This window comes from Odontesthes bonariensis, chromosome 17 (genome assembly GCF_027942865.1).
Source record: "Odontesthes bonariensis isolate fOdoBon6 chromosome 17, fOdoBon6.hap1, whole genome shotgun sequence".
Classification (NCBI taxonomy): Eukaryota; Metazoa; Chordata; class Actinopteri; order Atheriniformes; family Atherinopsidae; genus Odontesthes; species Odontesthes bonariensis.
The window spans coordinates 4,556,818-4,580,352 of record NC_134522.1 but is presented as its reverse complement, the minus strand read 5'-3'; the positions used below and the strand labels follow the sequence as shown (position 1 = coordinate 4,580,352).

Sequence of the window (23,535 nt, the reverse complement as noted above, 5' to 3'; positions counted from 1 at the left end):
ACCCTCTGAGTTCCTGTGGAAGCAGCAGGGGTTCACTTAGTTTCCCAAACTCTGCTTCTGTGTTTTGTCTCTTTTTGTTCAGTAAATAATGACAGTGAAATATGTCGAGTTGTTTTTACCATAATTCAACACCTGATGATTTTTTTATGTCTAAAAAATGTAAAAGCATAAATAATTTCCTACATTTAGCTTTTTTTTTTTTCCCAAGCGTCAATAATGACTTGTGGTATATTATTGTGTTCTTTTGTTCAAGGTCAGTTCCTGCATGTGTCAATAAAACCAATCATTCACACTGACAGACACACTCGCTCCAAGCAAAACACCCACAGAGTTCATGGAGTTCTTTTCAGATTAACCAATCACGGCTGCACAGAAAAGCCAAATCATCCAAGCGTCCAACAGCAGTCCGCTGGTTTGACTCAACGTGCTTCTTTTTAACCTGAACTTCACCATCATTTTAGCTTTGAAGCAGAATGCCTTGAAATAAACAGACACACAGATGAAAACAAGCGTTTCCCATCGTGTTAAAATGGACAAAAAAAAAGAGCAACAGTTTTTAACAGCACTAAGCACTTTAATTATCCAAGACGAATAGATCTGTTTCTCAGTCAGATGAACAGTTCACAGAAACACGGTAAAAATAAATAAATAACGAGAACAAGGAGGCACAAGATACAAGGGGAAAGGAAATAAAACCTACAGAAAAAAATGAAAACAGCACAAAGACCCAGGAGCTCATCATGAACACAGCAGCTGGCTGAAAGAGTCGGAGAGGCAGAAACTATGGCCGCCATGTTTGTTGTGACACGGACGCACAAAGAATTTGGGAGACTGTCCGATTTATTCTTGATAACAGCATCATATTTATTTATATATATATATATATATATATATATATATTTGAGTTATTTTCATACGACAGATGTGTTTGTGAGGATCTACTATCGTTCACTATCCTGGACTGCTTTCATGCAGATTATAACCCAACATCATCTACGCTTAAGAGTCTGCAGGAGGATTAATATCAGACGCTTTCTGACATCACTGTTTATATGTCTGGAGGACTAAAACTGCTGTAATCTGAAATAAATACAAAAACATTTAAATGGCTACATAAATAAGTTATATAACTGACACTAAAATTAAGTTAAAAAGAAATTAATGCTTAAATATTTGAATGACATGTAAAATAAATACAATTTTTGGCTCTGGTTTTAAACCTTTTTTTGTGTTAAATGTCTTCATCCATTTACTTTGCTCCTCAGTTTTCAATTTAATTTGTTTGTAATAATTGGAATCTATTGTAATTCTATTTTGTTGTTCGTTCCAAATTTTTCATTTCCTTAGTTTAGTTTGATTTCAGCTTTATTTAATATCTGTAATCATTTCAAATATATAGATGTATTTAACATCTTCTCCCCCAAGCCCGTTTATTTAAATCTCCTCTTTTTATATTTTTCATGTCTCCATTTTTACATTCCTGTATGCATTTCTGCTTTATTGTGCAAATGAGGGTGCTTTCAAATTGTTATACCCGTTTCAGAATGAAGCCACACAAACCGGAAGTGGGGGAAGCCAATAGCGTTAGCGGCTAGCTTAACAACGTTAGAACAACGGCTTAAATGCAGCTTTTCCCGCAGCCTAGCTCTTTGTTCAGACTTTATAAAGAGCCGCTGTATTTTAAGCAGCTAAATGAGTGACTTAGAAAACAGAAACTGTTCCGTTATGTTGAATTAAAAAGCTATCTCTAGCGTAGCTTCGAAACCGGAAGTACCGTTTTGCTACTTCCGGTTTCAGGCTAACACGACCGGAGTAGCGCGATCATCAACCAATGGGGGGAAATCTGAGTCCATGACACCCACTGAAAGACCGGACCCCTCATTTGCATAAGTAAACAGAAATGCATACACATTAATGCAATAAAAATTAACATTAATCATTGCAGCATTTAACATAATATGAACCAATTTATTTAGCCATTTGTGTATTTTTGTGCTAATTTAAATTAGAAGTAGAGGCCTAAAAATCCTGATGACTGTGTTCTGAACGTTTGATGGGATAATCTACCAAAACCTTTAAGTGTTCCTATATCAATACATTCACCAACTCTCCTTTAACATGCTGTTTGTCTTGTACTGATAATATTTTTTGGAGTAACAGCCAAACATTTACAGCCAATCCAACTTTGTTCTGGTAAAGCAGACTGAGTCTGATCTGGGACATACAACAGGCAGGTAAACTGTACTTTTAATACAGCACATCTCAAACTCAACACATTTGTATTTTTTCCATCTGCATCAAAGCACATTGCTTAAACACTTTTTCAACTCGTCTTCGTCACAGGCAGCTCACCGATTTGGCCAATGAGATATTTAATAATATAATCCACTGTGTAATAAACCAGTAGGCCTCTGCATCCACACACTGACAACGACTCATTTTAGTGTTGAGAGCTGGGATCAGAAGTAGAATGAATTTGTACCATTTGTAAATGTTTAAAAATGAAACAGAAGTGACAGAAGAAGCTTTGGAGTAAGAGTTTTTCAGTTTTACAGACAAATAAAAACTTCTTTCACTTTAATGAGCTAAGCATTGTGGGTCGTGGCTACGACTTCAGGTGAGGTTACAAACCAAAGAGAGGGAAAGAAAACGTACCACCTTGACTTTTTCTCTTTAAAGACTCCTACTGTATACAGCAGCTTTGCCCGTTAGCGTCTTTGGAGCGCAGACACAGTTTAGGCTTGTAGCTCTCCAGGTAATGCAGCTGTTTGGCATTCAAGGCGCCGCGGCGTTTTCTGACAACATCAAAAGAGAAACATGAAACGGGGTTAGAGTTCGCCCTTAAGAGAGCAGAAGTAAACAGTCACAGGGATGGTGAAGGATGCGAAACACTCACTGTCTTATCAAGTGCACGGCATCTTCATACTCCATCCCACACTCGATTAAAGCCAGAGCCACCAACACAGGAGCTCTGAAAACACACAAGTGCAGTAAAACATCACAAATCATATCATATATGTCTCTTATTAAGTAAAACCCCTTTTTATCTGACAATGAAAACAGTGATTCTGAAATTCACCAAGAAACACGTCCAAAAGGAGCTAATTTTGAGCTTTAAAGACTAAAGAAAAAGTCCTGTTAAAGATATATCCACTGATTTCAAGCCTTTTAAACATATTTATACTGATTTGAATCCCTTTCAACCCGTTTATACACCAGTTATAAATCTTTTAACACGTTTATACGTCAGTTATAAATCTTTTAACATGTTTATACGTCAGTTATAAATCTTTAAACATGTTTATACACCAGTTATAAATCTTTTAACCCGTTTATACGTCAGTTATAAATCTTTTAACATGTTAATAGGTCAGTTATAAATCTTTAAACATGTTTATACACCAGTTATAAATCTTTTAACCCGTTTATACGTCAGTTATAAATCTTTTAACATGTTTATACGTCAGTTATAAATCTTTTAACATGTTTATACGTCAGTTATAAATCTTTAAACATGTTTATACGTCAGTTATAAATCTTTTAACATGTTTAAACACCAGTTATCCTATTTAGCAAGCTTATACAATAAATAAATAAGCCATGATGAATTATTTCTCGGATATTTACTTTCAAACAAAAGGGAACTAAAAAAAATGCCAGGATTTTTTTTTTTTTTTTTTGAGTGTTTTACACTAAACTTTGCTCCCAAGAAAAATACATTTTTCCATATTTTGTCACCTCTAAATTTCAGATCAAATTCTGACTGCTGCTACGAGCCACATCTACAGAGTGAGATCTGAGGTGACTCAGGACAAACTGACAACGAAAACAAAGGTGTAGGGTTCAAAGTAACACCGCTCCTCCACCCAGGCTACTTCATACTGACCGTCCCAGTCCAGCAACACAGTGCACAGCCACACAGGAACCAGGCTCCTCTCTAAACTTGGTCTGCAGCAGACTCAGCCAATCGTCAACCACCTGGTCTGGCGGGGCAGAACCATCATCAAATGGCCAATCCTGGAGAGAAAGTCTTCATTTAGTTGGTCTTTTTGTTGCAGATCAGCAAACAGTCATGATTCTGTGGCAGATGGACAAATTACTGAAGCACTTCCTGTTGCCTGCATATTCAGGGTTAGCGTTTCCACTTGGTACATATCGAACTTAGGAATGCAGCAAACAAATATTGATACCGATAACAGGACTATAGAACAGCAGCTGTTAGCTTCCCAGCTAACATCCAGCTGTGTTAACATCTGTTAGCTTCTCTCCTGCTGTCTCTGCTTTTATAAACTGTGTTTTAATGCAGCTGAACTCCTAATAAAGCCTTTTATTCTCCTGTTTTATTGTCTGTTATCAGACAACACAGTGACTCAGAATAACAGCAGTTAACACGACACCTTAACCAGCAGTTCTCTGATGCTACAGATGCAACACGGTCTGATAAAATGAGCCGTTTTTATTCTGGTTGGACTTTGATGGGACTCAGAATATTAGTTCACATTAACAGCTTACAGGCTGAAGCTGCTCTGATGGACACATTAAGGACAATATGATGAAGTGCTTGTGCTAGCGGGATAGTTCTGGTGACATTTCAGCAGAAATTAGACACTATTTGTCCAACAAGATAAACACAAGTTGGCTCAGCGTCCGTCTCTTCTCTGCTAGCTTCCTTCTCTGCTAGCTTCCTCCGTCTCTTCTCTGCTAGCTTTCTTCTCTGCTAGCTTCCTCCGTCTCTTCTCTGCTAGCTTCCTCCGTCTCTTCTCTGCTAGCTTCCTCCGTCTCTTCTCTGCTAGCTTCCTCCGTCTCTTCTCTGCTAGCTTCCTCCGTCTCTTCTCTGCTAGCTTCCTCCGTCTCTTCTCTGCTAGCTTCCTCCGTCTCTTCTCTGCCAGCTTCCTCCGTCTCTTCTCTGCCAGCTTCCTCCGTCTCTTCTCTGCCAGCTTCCTCCGTCTCTTCTCTGCTAGCTTCCTCCGTCTCTTCTCTGCTAGCTTCCTTCCGTCTCTGCTAGCTTCCTCCGTCTCTTCTCTGCTAGCTTCCTCCGTCTCTTCTCTGCTAGCTTCCTCCGTCTCTTCTCTGCTAGCTTCCTTCCGTTCTATGCTAGCTTCCGTTTCAGCTCCAGCCGACTTGCTTCATGTGAAAATATTCGTGCTAATAACCTTAAAAACAGAACGCTGTTCCAACACATTCAGGATTTTGTTCACATAAAATGGACGGCTTTTTTAAATTACATGTGTTCTACGGTTAATTCTAGCGACTTCCGGATGATTCATATCCGACTGCTATTTAGATCAAGCTTTTGTTATATTTTGCTGACGTTGACTCAGTTGATTACTAATACAAGTATGAAAAAATTTGTACAAACATACAAATGTCTAAAATTTGTATTACAAATTTTAGACATTTGTATGTTTAATTATGCAAATTAGGCATCATCTCATTAAATATGCGTACATTTGCATATATTTCAGGAAGATGGATCTGAACATATGATAAAGCCAGGTGCAAAATTCTTTTTTCATTTTGTTTACACACAAAATGAAAAGAAAATTACAGAGGGATTTAGGATATCTCCTTTCATCTCCTAGGAAATCAAAATATACTGTCCATAGCCTAAAAAACATTGATTTTCACCATATTTTTTTTATTATAATGTCACATAAATCAGGTCAGGAATGATTTATCAACAAATCCTTCCGTAAATATCTTCAGAATACTGCTAAGTGTATGACTGGAAAGTTTGGTGTTAGTAGGTGCTCCATAGATATTGATACTGGAAAAATACAAAAAACTGATTTTGAGGAAACTAACCCAACTACCTTTTAAGGCGAGACACTACAGGTGAACAAAAGGTTCACATTTTGCTGATGTTGTCACGTCACACCACTTTAAAGCTGCATTTCAGTTCCATATTAAGACTTTTAAGTAAGCTGGCTTAATCCTTTAATGACTGGAGAGCCATTAAATGTTTTTACTGTAAGCCATCATTTACAGACGATAGTTTTCTTGACATAACTAGATGTAAAAGTGCATACATCCCTTACCAGGACTTGTATGCCTTCGTGTTCCACCGGCGTCTTGTCATACGTGGCGGCGCACACTCTCACCAGCGTGTTCACTCCAAATGCCTTTAAATCCTGCTCATTAAAAAACAAACACAAAAAGTCACTCTTGTTCTCTATAAAAAAAAAAGGAAATAAACAAATAAAAACTAAACGCAAGCTTGTCGTACCTCGATAAACTTTCCCAGTTGTGGATTCGTGGGATTGTGCGTGATGAGGAACCTCAGACAGTCGTAAGAGATTTCCACTGGAGCTGGTCGGTTCATTTTTACACCCGAAAAGGTTCGTTAATAAAGAATGAAAGTCTTAAAAAGGACTGTGCTTCAGAGAACGGAGCAACGGGAACTTTAACTGAAAGAAAAAGCAACTGATTTCACAAAAAAAAAAAAAATCTGCAGTTATGTTAGTTTAAAAATAAATAAATAAATAAATATCACATTTGGTACAAAACAAGTTGGGGGGGAAAAAAGGTTCTTGGCAATCAAATAAAATTGGCTCGTTTACTTGAAATCTAACAGGTGAAGATCTAGGGCAGAAAATGAGATCTGTGCTTCGTCTTTTATGAATCCGGAGAAGACTCGGAGCAGGAGACGAAAGGAAAATACGGAGAGCAAAAGAGCAGCGGAGAAAACTCCCAGGCTGCAACCGAAGCCTCGCCTCCTCCCCAACACGGGTCACAGACTGCAGGTTGGCTTGTCCTCATGCGGGTCGAACAGGATGGCAGTAAGGACCTGAGAGGAGGTCAAGTATGCAAATGTAAAATGTACTTTATTTATACAGCTTTATACAGTTTACAGACTATCCTTACGGTGTGCCAAAGTGCTTTACAGCAGGTAATAAATAAAGAGAAGAAGAAGTAAAAACAATAAAAGAACAGTGAAAGCAATAAAATACAACAAAATCAATAAGATAAGAGTCATCATCACTACTGGGTATTAAAAGCCATCCTAAATAAGTAGGTTTTTAGCCCAGATTTGAAGAGATGATGAGAATGTAGCTGCTGTTTCTCACTCTTTGTAAGGTAAACATGCTTTCAGTATGAGGCCTCGTCTGCGTCTTCATTTCCCACCGTTGGTTCTGACATTTTTCATCTGTTTCTCTGTTTGTTTGCTACGACTGCTAATGCTAAAGCTAACCCGTCCCGCCGCTGAGATCGAGTACGGTCACGTGACCAGACTGCACGGCTGCGTCTGATTGGTGGAACACAGTCAGGTGGTAGAGCCTTTGGCGGAAGTCTCTCTCTCTGTCAGAATAAAACATTAAAATGAGGCGTACGCGGGGGGATAAAAATAATGAGACGTAGAATACCAAAGAGGTAAGAAGAAAAGTAACCAGCTCATTGTAGCCTAATGTAGCGGAGTAAGAGGACAGTTTCTGCTGCACACATCTACTCAAGGAAAAGTAAAAAGTATAGAGATTTAAAACTACTCCTAGAAGTATAATGTTTTCAAAAACTTACTCAAGTAAATGTAACTCGTTACTGCCCACCTCTGGTAGCGACGCCGACTGATCGGGAGGTGAACTGCCTTAAGTATCCGACATCCTGAAAGGTTTAAAGCCTCTCCGTGGCCACGGAGACGAATTTGCTGATAGCGACGGAGAAGCATACGGAGGCCTTAAAGGGACAGTTCGCCTCTTCTGACATGAAGCTGTGTAACATCCCATATCAGCAACATCATTTATGAACATCTTCTTACCCCCTGCTGCGTCCTGTGAGCAGAGTTCCAGCCTCGTTTTGGTGTTGATGAAGGTAGTCCGGCTAGTTGGCTGGGGTTTAAAAAATAAAGCGTTTTGCTTCTCAAAACAATATGCGTTCAACAGAGTAATACATTTGCATCACAAAATGGTTCTCCAGGAAAAAGTCAGACCTCACAATCGCTTGGCCCTATTTTCTCTCCCTTCGTATCACTGCCTGCTGTGCAGACCGAGCAGCAAACACCGTAACAGGCGCGGCTGTCGCTAGGTGGCTGAACGCATTGATATCAATGGATGTCATACAGCTTCATGTCAAAAGAGGTGAACTATCCCTTTAAGGCGCCGCCACACGATGACGTAACCAGTGACGTCATCACATGCAAAACAGGTGAAGTTTCAGACTTCATCAACTTTGGGTCACACTCAGTATTTTTCCGCGCATCAGTTGAAGCTTTAAGTAAAAGTTTAAAGGGTTAAAGACGCACGAAGGCTCTTTTTTAAAAATCATTAAGGATTCAAAGCTCCGCCCCCTGCTTCTCCTTAACGGCAGCAAAGTAAAAACGCCTTCCTGTCACTGACCTGTGTGTGTGAATGGCAGTGACTGCGCCTCCCTGTGTCCTCCTGTTCACTTGTCCACAATAAGCAGCAGGTGCTGAGCTTGGCAAAACTCCCCTCCAAGCCTCGCAAACGCCATACATGTGCAGCCTGCGTGAGACAAAGTGGTGAGCGGCGGCGGCGGCTGCCAGGGCAGAGAGGCTGCGGGCGCTGAACACTCACTGTGATGAGAGCTGAGGAGATGGTTCATTGAGCGCACACAGGAAAATGTGACGGCTCTCGGATGTAGACACACCATTGATGATGCTGCTGCTTCTCTGGGTTCTGGCTGACACGACCCGCTAGCTTAGTGCTAACCTGCTGTGAAGAGGAAAAAAACGGGTCATTTCAGACCCAATCATTCAAACCGTCAGTTAAAAAGCACAGAAACACAAACCATGAGCCGGCATCGAGTTGATATGTGTACTTTGCATTTCCATTAAACTCCTAAAACTGCTTTGTTGGAGTATTTCTGCGTCTTTATCAACTAGCTTTTAAGGCAAGACACTACAGGTGAATAGGGTAATATTTTAAAATAATAGAAATCACCATGAAACTTCCTCAGTTGATTACTTATACAAGTATGAAAAAAAATGTATAGACATTTGTATGTTTAATTATGCAAATTAGGCATCATCTCATTAAATATGAGCAAATTTGCATATATTTCCAGAAGATAGATCTGAACATATGATAAAGCCAGGTAGAAAATTACAGAGGGATTTCAGGATATCTGCTTTCATTTCCTAGGAAATCAACATATACTGCCCATAGCCTAAAAAAAACATTGATTTTCACCATATTTTTTTATTATAATGTCACATAAATCAGGCCAGGAATGATTTATCAACAAATCCTTCTGTAAATATCTTCAGAATTCTGCTAAGTGTGTAACTGGAAAGTTTGGTGTTAGTAGGTGCTCCATAGGCTGAGATATTGATACTGGAAAAATACAAAAAACTGATTTTGAGAAAACGGCATTTAAAGATTTAAATAGGGGGAATTTAATACATTTGTATTGGAAACAATTGCTCAAAAACAGAATAAATGCTCAGGCCCTTAGTAATACTAAATAAAATAATCTTATTAATAAAGAATACAAGCTCAATACAATACAATAAAAGATGGCATATCAATTCATTGAGGCGTGCGACATGTATGACCAGCCTTCGTCATTAACTCCCCTCGGTTTCCTAGCAACAGTTTACGGTCAGGTGTGCTGCTTCCTGATGCTTCATCAGCTGATCTAATAGATTTCATTTTATTGCATCTTGCAAAGCGCAATTGTTGCTTTCTTTTCTTTGAAAGTTGCGGTGTTTTGGGGCATTTTAGGAGATTCCACGAAAGCTAAACACGAGTCAATACTTCACCTGACAAACACTTTGAGTTCAGCGTCACCCCAACATAAATGTGCTAAATATGTCAAATCTCAGCAGGCTTGAGTGTTCCTGCAGTCAGACTGATCCTTCGTAAAACTTAAAGAGTGGTAATGATCCTTTAACTCGAAGTTTACTCATTTAGAACTAGTTTATTTTAGCTTTAATTAAAATTGTTGAAAAGCAGAATTTGAAGTGTGTTTATTGCACTTTTGTGTGCGAAAGCAGAACAACTTGCAGTTTATTTACAACACTGATAATTAATAAACATAGTTTATTTACTTTCTTTCAGAAATGTACTAAAATATATTGTAAAACCTGCCACCAATAAACAAAATTAGTAACTTCCCTTAAACTAGGTTGCTATTTTAAGTGTAAAAAGTGCACTTAAAATTTGAACGTATTCAAATATATATATTTATTACAAAATACACTTTCAGGGCACTGTTACTGTAATTATTTGAGAATAAAACTTTAAAATAAACTAAATATATTCAACATAAAATCATTTTAACTTAAAGTATGTTATCTTTAAATATCCCAATAAAGTGAACGATTATTTTACTGTTGCATAATGTGTCTCCAAGTTCTGAATCTTTTAGTTTATTGGCTGAATACTTCTGAAACTGAGTTAAAATGAAATAAAGTTTATTTAGTTTTCTCACACAGAAAATCACGTTTCAAAGCAGGAATATTAAGAAAAAGCTCAGATTTCAGTCGGCAAATTAACTGTTTTACAATATGTTCTTTTAAAGTTCTGCACAAAGCTACAGATTAACATAAAATCAAGTGAAACAACTTGAAACAAATCAATTTATCAATAGAAAATGTAATAACTTCGGAGGGCAGTTTACTGCCCGATCAGCAGAAATAAAGTCTTAAATATCAAATGAAATGAGGAAAGAGTCTCCAATAAAATAAATTAAAATTAGACACCGACCTGATTTTACCGGGAAGCTTAATAAAAAATGTACAGAAAACAAATAAAAGCTTAGAATGACCGTTTTTAACCAAGTTAGCGCCTGAAACACCTTAAAAACAAAAAGGAAAGTTAAGGAAACAGCCGTTTAACTGCCATCGTTAGCTAAAGCGAGGCTAACGCTGAAGCACCCAGCTAACGAGCTAACGGATTTTAAAAGGCACGTATTAAATAAAAACTTTAAAAAAATATGCGGTTCACACATATAAGCACATTATTTAGAAAATGTCCCATGAAAGTGTTAGTGAGAGCTCCACCAGCCAGGTTTTGTGAAACCAGGTCAGCAGCCGTGTTCCCAGCCCCCGGAGCATGCTAACACGGCAGGCTAACCGGAGCATGCTAACACGGCTCCGCCGGCTGGCCGAGGATGCGGTGACCTTGTTAGCGAAGCCGCCATCGGCTACTCAGCAGTGACAGTTACGGTGTGGGTGTGAAAAACAGTCATTTAATCTAAATACTTACAAAACTCAGACGTTTCACGAAAAATCCACACGATTCTACTGACAGAGACGAGTCTGCGTGGGAGACATGTTGAGTAGAAATCTTCTTCTTCTTCTTCTTGTAATTTATTGGCTGTTAGCATCCGTAATGTTGCATTACCGCCACCAACGGTACAACTATGTAACTGCGGGTGTGGAGCGTCGACGAAGGACTGACAAAATCAAATGAAAGAAAAGAAAATAAATAGACAAATAAATAAACACTTCACTAAATAAAAAATGTAACTAAATCCTTTCAATAAGTCTGGATTAAACTCTGAGTTTATTGAAAGTGTCCTTGTTCCCTCCCCCTCAGTTTCCATGTTCCCTCCCCCTCAGGGCAGTTTCAGCTTTGAGGAAGTGAAACTCACTCAGTCGCTGCTACTAAACGGTGAAATGGCGCAGAAAGGAGTTCAGCTGGACCGAGAAAGCTTCTCTTGTTCGATCTGTTTGGATCTGCTGAAGGATCCGGTGACTATTCCCTGTGGACACAGCTACTGCTTTCACTGTGTTAAAGGCTTCTGGGATGGAGAGGATCAGAAGGGAATCCACAGCTGCCCTCAGTGCAGGCAGACATTCACAGCGAGGCCTGTCCTGGGGAAAAACACCATGTTAGCAGCTTTAGTGGAGCAGCTGAAGAAGACTGGACTCCAAGCTGCTCCTGCTGATCACTGCTATGCTGGAGCTGAAGATGTGGCCTGTGATGTCTGCTCTGGGAGGAAGCTGAAAGCCACCAAGTCCTGTTTATCCTGCCTGGCCTCTTACTGTGAGGAACACCTTCAGCCTCATTATGATTCAGCTCCACTCAGGAAACACAAGCTGGTGGAGCCCTCCAAGAAGCTGCAGGAGAACATCTGCTCTGATCACGATGAGGTGATGAAGATTTTCTGCCGCACGGATCAGAAGTGCATCTGTTATCTCTGCTCTGTGGATGATCATAAAGGCCACGACACAGTGTCAGCTGCAGCAGAAAGGACTGAGAGGCAGAGAGAGCTGGAGGGGAGTCGGCAGCAGATCCAGCAGAGAATCCAGGACGCAGAGAAAGATGTGAAGCTGCTTCAGCAGCAGCTGGAGGCCATCCATCGCTCTGCTGATAAAACAGAGGAGCACAGCCAGGAGATCTTCAGCCAGCTGATCCGTCTCCTCCAGAAAAGAAGCTCTGATGTGAAGCAGCAGATCAGATCCCAGCAGGAAGCCGAAGGGAGGCGAGTCAAAGAGCTTCAGGAGAAGCTGGAGCAGGAGATCACTGAGCTGAAGAGGAAAGATGCTGAGCTGCAGCAGCTCTCACACACAGAGGATCACAGCCAGTTTCTGCACAGCTGCCCCTCAGTGGCAGCACTCAGGGGGGCTACACACTCATCCAGCATCCAGATCCGTCCTCTGAGGCACTTTGAGGATGTGACAGCAGCTGTGTCAGAGCTCAGAGAGAAACTACAGGACATCCTGAGAGAGGAATGGGCCAACATCTCACTGAGAGTCGCTGAAGTGGATGTTTTACTGTCACAGCCAGAACCAGAACCTGAACCAGAACCAGAACCAGGACCAGGACCAGAACCAGAACCAGAACCAGGACCAGAACCTGAACCTGAGAGCAGAGCTGGATTCTTAAGATATTCGTGTGAAATCACACTGGATCAAAACACAGCACACAGAAAGCTGTTACTGTCAGAGGGGAACAGAAAAGTGACATTAATGGATCAACTTCAGTCTTATTCTGCTCATCCAGACAGATTCACTGGATATTATCAGGTCCTGAGCAGAGAGAGTCTGACTGGACGTTGTTACTGGGAGGTGGAGATGGGAGGAAGAGTTTATGTAGCAGTCGCATACAAGAACATCAGCAGAGCAGGATGGGGGAATGAATGTAGATTTGGTTATAATGACAAATCTTGGGCGTTAAGATGTGACCAAAGCAGTTATTCATTTAGGTACAACAACAAGGAAACCTCCATCTCAGGTCCTCGGGCCTCCAGAGTGGGAGTGTACCTGGATCACAGAGCAGGTATTCTGTCCTTCTACAGCGTCTCTGGAACCATGACTCTCCTCCACAGAGTCCAGACCACATTCACTCAGCCGCTCTGGGCTGGAGTTTGGTTTCCTGGGTGGTCTGTTTCAGAAAGAAGTTGCAAATTTCTCACCTTAAAAAGGAAGCAGCTGAAGGTGCAGTGAGTTTTAATCTGTGAGTTTTCATTTTGACTCATTCTGTGACTCATTTAGTCCCATCGTGGTGTCATTTCTAAGCTGTTCAGAGACTTTCAGGGAATCAGTGATTTGTTGATGTTGTTCTGTTGACGACTTTCTTTTGTTGGATATCTCGATATTCTTTGACTAAACCGACGGCCCTGATATTTCTTTATGTTCTGATTTTTACAGCCAAGACTTTCAGCTCAGTTTCATGTTGGAAGACTTTCTGTTGAGTCCAGACGCTCAGCTGACAACAAATGTCTGGATTCAAGGTGACGACGTGATTTAGATTCATCTCCCGAAGGTGATAATAAATAATAAATAAAAACTTATTAATAAATAAATAAATAATAAATAAAATCAAACAGAAAGGCAACTCCAGCTGCAGTGAGCACTTATTTCATAGCTTTTGCCTTGAGCTCATTATTGTTTCATCTCTAAAACGCAGAGAGATCGGCCGTCATTCAAACTGTGATTCAGCAGTAGTTTATCTTTTGATTTGTAGTTCTGTTGATGGTTCAGTTTCTTTCAACCGTCTTTACCAAAACTGTTTAATCACAGAAAAAAAGCAGTTTTTTGTCTCTGGTTGCCTTTCTCAGCAGTGATTGTGTTTGTGTCGTCACACAGTGAAGAAAATCTATAACATGATGTAAATACAGGAAAAAGGGATTTTACCTTCTTATCTTGGAAATGTTTTGCTGAGTTGTGCTTAAAAAAAGCAGATTTTTGTCTCATTCTGGACTTTAGATGATTGAATGTGTTGTGTTGCTTCAGATATGAAGTTACTTCTGAATGATGCCTTCACTGTTTTTCTCTCTGGCTTCACAATGAGGCTCATTGATTGTAAAGTTTGAACTCAGATGTGATTAAAACTTCTTGTGTCTGATATCTGAGGTGTGGTCTCTCAGTCTGAAAGAAGCAACTCGCTCCGTCTCATTTTCTTATTTTTTTACCCCTTGTCCTGCCCAGCATTATGGCAGCAGAATTGTAATCCGAATACCGTTAATGCCAAACACATTTGCTATGCCAAGGGAAGCTTTATGAATGTAAAGCTCCCCTTGATGCCCATTAACTCCTTATTTTTATTTATTTAGTTTTGTTACAATACTTAACATGATGTCAGGGCTGGACTGACAGTCGGGCATACCGGGCATTTTCCCGGTGGGCCGACGCCCCTCGAGGGCCGGTGATGTCGGTTTCTTTTTTTTTTCTTTTTTTGATTAATGTAAAAAAAAAAAAAAAAAAAAAAAAAAAAAGTGACCGGCGGGCGGCCCAAGATTTCATGTTGACGGGGCTAGTCCAATGAAATCTCTCAGCACCTCTTTGGCCCGCCCCTCCCCTCGCCGTTGACCCAGGTCATCAGGCCTTCCATTTGAGCTGAACGGACTAGGAGAGAACAGTCAAAAACCGAAATGGATAAACAACAGAAACGAAAGGGTGGTGCACAGAAGCTCGAGATAAAAGGCTAAAAAGCCTTCAAGCAGCAAAATGTGCGAAGCTTACTGACATGTTTGCAAGTGCTTTCACCACGACCACAGCACCGGGTGCAGGGCCATCAAGTGCAGGCCAGGGCCAGGGCCAGGGCCAGGGCCGTCAACATCCTCAGCAGCCCCCAGTGCACGAGTGTAGAACAGTGTAGGCCAAACACAGAGGAAGAAGCTATCCAGGTGGATTCAGAGGAGAAGGAGGAGACAGACGTGACCCAGGGACAGATTGAGGAGGTCAGAATAGCCGGCCCGGTAAGCAGTAGGCTAATGTTAGGCGAAATGTTAGCAGAATGACGACATGTTTTTATAATGGGAGGACTGAGGGCTCTCCGTGTGCGTGGAGACTTAAATGAGGTATTTATAGATAAAAGACTGGGCTACATCTTCACTACATCAGTATGGGGGGAATTGATCATGCAGAAATTATCACTTATTTTATCCAGTCAGGCTGGAACACGAGTAAAAAGCCCAGCCTGTTTTTTTGCACAACCTTGTTGGTTAGGAGGTGGTCACCAACTGTGGTGTGTGTGTGTGTGTGTCTGCGCGTGCGCGTTTCTGTCACAGAGATCATTCAGTCTTTATTTTCAACTAATGCTATGAGTAGATTTACTTTATTTGAAGGTGTAAAAGTGGCATGCGCCTGTCATTAGCATTACAGTACTTAAACCATCATTAATGTAGGAAAGGCTATAACGTATCTAGTGCCATTCCATTTTGTAGGCTTATGTAAAGTTGACTGGTGTGCAGATATTGTAAATACCCAATGACATCAGTCATAGATATCAAGTGTGTCATTAATGTTTATGACACTCTCATGTAGACACCAAAGTGTTCAGTGTTATTTTAGCTTGTTATAACTATATTTTTTGCAGGTGTTACAGGTTACAGTTGCCCATGTAATAGTGAAACATTGCTTTGCTGAAATGGATTGGTAGGTAACCGGAGAAATACGAAATTAATATTCCTGCCTCGGTCATTTTCGGTCATTTTCAACCCTCCGCTACATCAAACACTGAGGAGTTGCCTTTCTGCCAGCAAACTGGAAGCCTTTATGTTGATGGCCACTGAGAAAGATGTTCTTGTGTCCCTTGATACTGACACAGTGATTGACAGAGTGGCAGAGAAGAGCGATTTAATGAAAAAACTGCTTTTGTAAGGTGAGGAGATTTATTTAAATGAATACATTTGTGTTAGGATTTAATTGCATTTTTCACAAAAAGTGATGAGATCACTTGTGTGATCGTATAAATATTCATGGTGGGCCGCCATGGCCAAAAAATGCCCGGGCCATTTTTTGGTCCCAGTCCAGCCCTGCATGATGTGATGGTGTGATGGTGCCGAACCGGACCGGGGGACAGAGAGGGAGGGAGAGCGAAGAAGAGAAAAAAAGGAAGAGAAACATGAAGAGACAAACATAGAAAACAATGAAAAATCAGACAACCAGCTGCTACACCTGTAAAAACAAAACTGAAGACGATTCACGGCTTTTGTGGGGAATCCAGCCTTAGAGGCACCAGGAGCACCTGGAAGCAGCAGTGTTGCCATAGTTACTTTCAAACAGTAATCTGACTACTTCTTTAAAAAGTAACTTAGTTAAGTTACTAGCCCCTTTCACACTGCGACCCGCTACCTTAGCGGGTCCAAATTGCACCTTCGACCCGCGTCGAGCAATGTGAACGCTCGGCGTGTCAGGGTGACCCGTGTCGCCTGAAGCCGAGTTCAGGGGGAGTTGCCTAGTGGCAGAGCGTCACACGAAACACAAAATGCTGGGCGTGTACCATGACGTAGGCACAAGCCATGCGTCGGAGGCAGGGTTAAATACACCTGTCTGCATCAAATTTGCTGCGTTGGAAACCGCGCTCTCCCATCTTTCTCGCCAGCCCTTCCAGCAGAGGTCCATCCTTCACCGTCCCCGAAATGTGGCGGTAAATAACGTCCTCTGCTCGGAGGCTGAGGAGCTCGCAGACCTCTTTGTCTCCCCAGTTGGCCATATTAAAAAAATGTATCCAAGTTGATGTAAAACAGAGTAAAACGTGTCCTCACCTGTCGCTGTTGTTCTGAATCAGCTGTCCATTCTGTCTTTTAAACTCCTCACGTCACGCCCACGTCCGACCCGCGTCGATTGTGTTCACATCAAACTCGGCTCGGCAAAAAGACTAGGGTCCGACGCGGGTCAAAAGGCGAGTCGAGTTGACGCGGCAGCCCGGGTCGGCAGTGTGAACGCAACAGCGGGCACGCTAAATTCGCGAATTAAACGCGGGTTATTTGGCAGTGTGAAAGGGGCTACTGACTACTTGCTGTTAAAAGTAACTAAGTTAGATTACTTTTAGTTACTCTCAGCAGAGGCTGATCCCCCGCCCCTATAACATGAAAATGACTACCAGTTCTGCCAATACTCACTTTATTGACATTTATTTTAACCGGAACATCAAAAATAACTCTGACATTTGCAAACTTTTTCTTGAAATAGGCTTACATGTTTTTTAAATAAAAAATAAATAAGACAGTCTTTCTTGACTTTACTTAAAATATAAAAAAAACCTCTTACGTAAAAAAGTAATACATAATACCCCCCCCCCCCCAAAAAAAAAAAAAAACAGAAATAAAATTCACTTCATTTAACATAAATACTTATAACAATAAAATAACATACTCGGACTCTAACGGCACTCAGGCCTGTGTAAATGAATGAACATGTAGGCCTATATTGAACATCCCATTGAACCTGTAGTTGTCTAACATTAGAGCAGCAAGAAGTGGTTTAATGAAACAAAAACAGTATAAAAAAATCAAAATACTCTTTCTTCACTTCATTTAACTGAAATACTTATTACAAATGAAATGCTTTTTTTTACTTCATTAAATCTAACTTAAATACTCAATTTAACATAAACACTTCTTTAAAAAAAACAAAATACAATAGACATTCTTGACTCCATGCGTTTAACTCTGATTGCATGTATCCATATGAATTACGGCAACACTTAAGTTATATTGAACATCTTAATGAACCTGTAGTTGTCCCGCATTAGAGCAGCAAGGAGTGGTTTTACAAAACAAATCAGAACAAAACCCGTATCTGTATTCATGACTTGGCTTTTAGTTGCATTTATGCGAGAAACTGTGGAGTTTAAGATAAGAATAAATAAATATAACCCTCTAGACCCCAACAGAATTTTACAACAATGCTCCAGATCCCTGGGAACTCCCAAAGAAATGGGCAATTTGAGAAACATTTCAAAGAATTTGTTCAGTTAGCAAAGCACGGCATATGATAGGCCTACAGAGGTTAGACACTTTGACTTGCGCCATCAGTCATTCACTCGCAGCGATGCAGACAAACGGACGGTCATATCACGTAACCTGCTGATAATTATGGGCCCAAGCCAGTATGACAGTCAAGTTTTTGAGCGAAAAATGTCCCGTTTATCTTGCTGTATCCACCCGTTGACCAATAAAAGTTTAAACAAACCTGATTGATCGTCAGACCCGTCGCTTTGCAGAAATGTTTGTATGCTAGTCGCCTACAACTGCAGCTGTTACTGGATTACCCAAAGCTACACCTGACGAAGTATACATATAGATAAACACCCGTACACTCATTCAGATATCGTATATAGGTACTAGAAGATGTAATACAGTACAAAGAAGTTAACAAGTCATCTTTGAGTCATCAATTGCGAGCAGGTAAGATAAACAGCTAGCTAGCCCTCTCCATAGCACCGCCTGAAACGTAGGCTATATGTTATAAAGTTAGCACGAATAGCTAAAGCTATCAACTATCGTCTGTGACGGGCACTGATGAAAACTGTGGTTTAGATTGGTGTATTTATTTAAAATGATTAGGGAAAGTGAGTAAAATGTAACAAATGATATCGCTGGTGTTTCACATGTTAGTGGGACAGATCACTTTTACTGGGTAGGTAGATGTAAAACAACGAGTGACTTCAGGCGAACCTGCTCCTGTCGCGGACACTGATATAACTCATAAGAAAACGGAATTATCCCAAATTATTTCAATACAAATGTATGGTTATAATCATGAATATATGTTTACAAGTCAAATATATGTATTGGGCTTGTAAGTAACATTCAGAAATAACATGTTAGCTTCTGTATGGTCACTATAACATGCCGGCCGGCGGCGGCCGTTACAGGAGAATAAAGGACGGCCGCTATGGGGTATACGTCCCCCCAAAATGCAGAAATACTAACGCACGATGTTTTAGATAAGTAACTTCAATCTGACTACTAGTTTTGAAATAGTAGTTGCGTTAGACTACTCGTTACTGAAAAAAGTAACGAGTCCGACTACAGTAACGCGTTACTAAGTAGCGTTACTAAGTAGCATTACTAAGTAGCATTACTAAGTAGCGTTACTAAGTAGCGTTACTAAGTAGCATTACTAAGTAGCATTACTAAGTAGCGTTACTAAGTAGCATTACTAAGTAGCGTTACTAAGTAGCGTTACTAAGTAGCGTTACTAAGTAGCGATACTAAGTAGACCACCTTCACGCAGAGAAGGGAAGAGAAAAGCCTGTGGGACTCCTCCTGATCGAAGCCCAGGTCAGAGAATAACAGCTCGTCCCGACTTCCGCCCGCTGTTGCAATGGAAACCCGCCAGCCTTCGATAACAAACGGTTATCCAGAAGAACAAACATCACGTGCTTCGGGTCCCTGCCACCAAGTAAGGTCTCGTCTCTCCCTCTCAGACATGGTGCTGTGTTGGCCCCTTTAATATGCTGTCAGAGTTAATTAGCCGATACTGAACTCAGGGTGGCGAGAGGCCAGACTTAATAAACTTTCCCCATTCATCCCATTCCAACCTAGCTACATCTCTCTCTTAACCCGCATTTTTATTATAAAGACTGCAAATTATCTCTATTCTGTCCTCTTTATCAACTGTTGGCATATAATTGTGAAAGACTGTTTAAATAAAAGTTTTGTAAATGATCAGAGCGTCACAGAAATTCTTAAGTGTCGGATATTTCTTCAGACAGAATTCGACTTTAGTGAGACTTTTCCCTCATAACTTTTAACAGTTTCTCCTCCCAGGACTGTAACGAAATTAAGGTTATGGATATGGCAGGTGGTGCCCCTTTCTTTTATTAATATCCAGCATATTAATCCATTTTCACGTGTAAAATCGCTACAGTTTCGTGTGCATAACTGTGATAATTGATGTTAAAGTTCTGCAATATCTGACCCAAAGGGAGCATATACAAGTTAAACAGAAGTGGTCCAAGAATTGACCCCTGGGGGACTCCACAAGTCATGGCCACTCGCTCAGATTCATAGCTGCCAACTGTAACAAAATAACTCCGGCCTTCTAAGTAGGACCTGAATCAGTTTAGGACCGCTCCAGAAAGTCCAGCCCAGTTTTCCAGCCTGTGCAACAGGATTCTGTGATCTACAGTATCAAACGCAGCGCTGAGGTCCAACAGAACCAGGACTGAAACATTACCAGAATCAGTATTCAGCCTGATGTCGTTTAACACTTTGACCAGAGCTGTTTCAGTGCTGTGAGGACGTCTGAAGCCTGATTGAAAGTTATCAAGACTTCCACTTTCATTCAGAAGGTCGTTGAGCTGGTTAAATACAACTTTCTCGATAATCTTAGATATAAAAGAGAGATTAGAGACAGGTCTGTAGCTGTTCATCATAGAGGCGTCTAGAGTTCTCTTCTTTAGGAGTGGCTTAATGGCAGCTGTCTTTAGTGACTTGGGAAAAATGCCTGATGCCAGTGAGCTGTTAACTATTCGTAGGAGATCACTTTCTACTGAGGTAAAAACAGTTTTTAAAAAGTCGGATGGTATTATGTCCAGAGTGCAAGTGGTTGATTTCAGATGCCGAACTGTTTCCTCCAGGATTTTTAAATTAACAATATTAACTTGTGAGATAACGTCAGAATATGTACATTCCTTATCAGAAACTGTTTAGTTAAGTATTGTAAACTCAAATGTCATCCAGAAATGTTCAGATAAGAGTTATGAGGGAACACTGTTAACTGTTCACTCTCACCGCCATAAGTCAGCACAAGATCAAGGGTGTGATTAAGGCAGTGAGTCGGTCTGTGAACACTCTGAGGAAATCCAACAGAGTCTCATATAGAATTAAAGTTCATATTCAGGCTGTCATTTCCAACATCTACATGAATATTAGAGTCACCCACTACAATGACTTTATCTGTACTCAGCACCAACTGGGATAAAAACTCTGAGAACTCAGACAGGAACTCAGAATAAGGGCCAGGTGGACGATACACAACAACAAACACAAGAGGTTTCTGTGGTTTCCACTTTGGGGAAAACTGAGAAGCAGATATTCAAAAGAGCTCAAACTAATCTTTGGTCTTGGACTGATTAGTAGTCCCAGATAGAATTGAATGGACTGAACTCTGATAACCTCCCTGTTCCTCCTGCTCTCACCCACAGCAGCTCCGCTCTGTCCACACCTTTCCTTGTTCCCTCCCCTTCAGATCTGCAGCTCATGATGGGCGTAACCAACAGGAAGTGAACCGACCGGCTCTGTTCTCTGCACCGACACGTCATTTATAGCTCAGAGCTCAGAGCAGTTTCAGCTTTGAGGAAGTGAAACTCACTCAGTCGCTGCTGCTAAACGGTGAAATGGCGCAGAAAGGAGTTCAGCTGGAAGGAGAAATTCTCCAGTGTTCGATCTGTTTGGATCTGCTGAAGGATCCGGTGACTATTCCCTGTGGACACAGCTACTGCTTTCACTGTGTTAAAGGCTTCTGGGATGGAGAGGATCAGAAGGGAGTCCACAGCTGCCCTCAGTGCAGGCAGACATTCACAGCGAGGCCTGTCCTGGGGAAAAACACCATGTTAGCAGCTTTAGTGGAGCAGCTGAAGAAGACTGGACTCCGTGCTGCTCCTGCTGATCACTGCTATGCTGGAGCTGAAGATGTGGCCTGTGATGTCTGCTCTGGGAGGAAGCTGAAAGCCACCAAGTCCTGTTTATCCTGCCCGGCCTCTTACTGTGAGGAACACCTTCAGCCTCATTATGATTCAGCTCCACTCAGGAAACACAAGCTGGTGGAGCCCTCCAAGAAGCTCCAGGAGAACATCTGCTCTGATCACGATGAGGTGATGAAGATGTTCTGCCGTACGGATCAGAAGTGCATCTGTTATCTCTGCTCTGTGGAGGAACATAAAGGCCACGACACAGTGTCAGCTGCAGCAGAAAGGACTGAGAGGCAGAGAGAGCTGGAGGGGAGTCGGCAGCAGATCCAGCAGAGAATCCAGGACGCAGAGAAAGATGTGAAGCTGCTTCAGCAGCAGCTGGAGGCCATCCATCGCTCTGCTGATAAAACAGAGGAGCACAGCCAGAAGATCTTCAGCCAGCTGATCCGTCTCCTCCAGAAAAGAAGCTCTGATGTGAAGCAGCAGATCAGATCCCAGCAGGAAGCCGAAGGGAGGCGAGTCAAAGAGCTTCAGGAGAAGCTGGAGCAGGAGATCACTGAGCTGCAGAGGAAAGATGCTGAGCTGCAGCAGCTCTCACACACAGAGGATCACAGCCAGTTTCTGCACAGCTGCCCCTCAGTGGCAGCACTCAGGGGGGCTACACACTCATCCAGCATCCAGATCCGTCCTCTGAGGCACTTTGAGGATGTGACAGCAGCTGTGTCAGAGCTCAGAGAGAAACTACAGGACATCCTGAGAGAGGAATGGGCCAACATCTCACTGAGAGCCGCTGAAGTGGATGTTTTACTGCCACAGCCAGAACCAGAACCAGAGAGCAGAGCTGGATTCTTAAGATATTCATGTGGAATCACACTGGATCCAAACACAGCAAACACATATCTGATACTGTCAGAGGGGAACAGAAAAGTGACAGATATGAATCAGCCTCAGTCTTATTCTGATCATCCAGACAGATTCACTAACAGGCCTCAGGTCCTGAGCAGAGAGAGTCTGACTGGACGTTGTTACTGGGAGGTGGAGATGGGAGGAGGAGTTGTTGATGTAGCAGTCGCATACAAGAACATCAGCAGAGCAGGAGGAGGGATTGAATGTTTATTTGGTTATAATGAAAAATCTTGGGCGTTAAGATGTGACCAAAACAGTTATTCATTTTGGTACAACAACAAGGAAACCTCCATCTCAGGTCCTCGGGCCTCCAGAGTGGGAGTGTACCTGGATCACAGAGCAGGTATTCTGTCCTTCTACAGCGTCTCTGGAACCATGACTCTCCTCCACAGAGTCCAGACCACATTCACTCAGCCGCTCTGTGCCGGAGTTTGGTTTCCTGGGTGGTCTGTTTCAGAAAGAAGTTGCAAATTTCTCCCCTGAAAAAGGAAGCAGCTGAAGGTGCAGTGAGTTTTAATCTGTGAGTTTTCATTTTGACTCATTCTGTGACTCATTTAGTCCCATCGTGGTGTCATTTCTAAGCTGTTCAGAGACTTTCAGGGAATCAGTGATTTGTTGATGTTGTTCTGTTGACGACTTTCTTTTGTTGGATATCTCGATATTCTTTGACTAAAACCGACGGCCCTGATATTTCTTTATGTTCTGATTTTTACAGCCAAGACTTTCAGCTCAGTTTCATGTTGGAAGACTTTCTGTTGAGTCCAGACGCTCAGCTGACAACAAATGTCTGGATTCAAGGCGACGACGTGATTTAGATTCATCTCCCGAAGGTGATAATAAATAAAAACTTATTCATAAA

At 41.4% G+C, this 23,535-nt stretch overlaps 2 protein-coding genes across 2 annotated transcripts; one reads left to right on the top strand and one right to left on the bottom strand.

Moving 5' to 3' along the window:
- Positions 1–553: 553 nt before the first annotated feature.
- LOC142366225 (protein tyrosine phosphatase type IVA 2-like) lies at positions 554–11,273 on the bottom strand. Its single transcript, XM_075448052.1, has 9 exons — positions 11,163–11,273; positions 8,529–8,666; positions 8,331–8,456; positions 6,561–6,787; positions 6,227–6,407; positions 6,039–6,131; positions 3,887–4,017; positions 2,897–2,971; positions 554–2,795 (listed from the first exon to the last, which is right to left on the bottom strand). Exons 5-9 carry the CDS (start codon positions 6,320–6,322, stop codon positions 2,684–2,686), a joined length of 507 nt encoding a protein of 168 aa, XP_075304167.1. The 5' UTR covers positions 6,323–6,407; positions 6,561–6,787; positions 8,331–8,456; positions 8,529–8,666; positions 11,163–11,273; the 3' UTR covers positions 554–2,683.
- A 283-nt stretch (positions 11,274–11,556) lies between these two features.
- Positions 11,557–23,159, top strand: LOC142366651 (uncharacterized). The gene is made up of 2 exons (XM_075448610.1): positions 11,557–13,267; positions 21,408–23,159. The coding sequence occupies exons 1-2, from the start codon at positions 11,576–11,578 to the stop codon at positions 23,157–23,159; spliced, it is 3,444 nt and encodes a 1,147-aa protein (XP_075304725.1). The 5' UTR covers positions 11,557–11,575.
- Positions 23,160–23,535: the final 376 nt, after the last annotated feature.

Coding starts and splice junctions, on each gene's coding strand:
- LOC142366225 (XM_075448052.1), bottom strand. CDS start 6,322: ATGAACCGACCAGCTCCAGTGGAAATCTCTTACGACTGTCTGAGGTTC. Junction 2,972..3,886: donor TGTGTTGCTGGACTGGGACG/GTCAGTATGAAG, acceptor GTGTGTTTTCAG/AGCTCCTGTGTTGGTGGCTC. Junction 2,796..2,896: donor GCCGTGCACTTGATAAGACA/GTGAGTGTTTCG, acceptor TGATGTTGTCAG/AAAACGCCGCGGCGCCTTGA.
- LOC142366651 (XM_075448610.1), top strand. CDS start 11,576: ATGGCGCAGAAAGGAGTTCAGCTGGACCGAGAAAGCTTCTCTTGTTCG. Junction 13,268..21,407: donor CTCAGCCGCTCTGGGCTGGA/GTTTGGTTTCCT, acceptor CGTCATTTATAG/CTCAGAGCTCAGAGCAGTTT.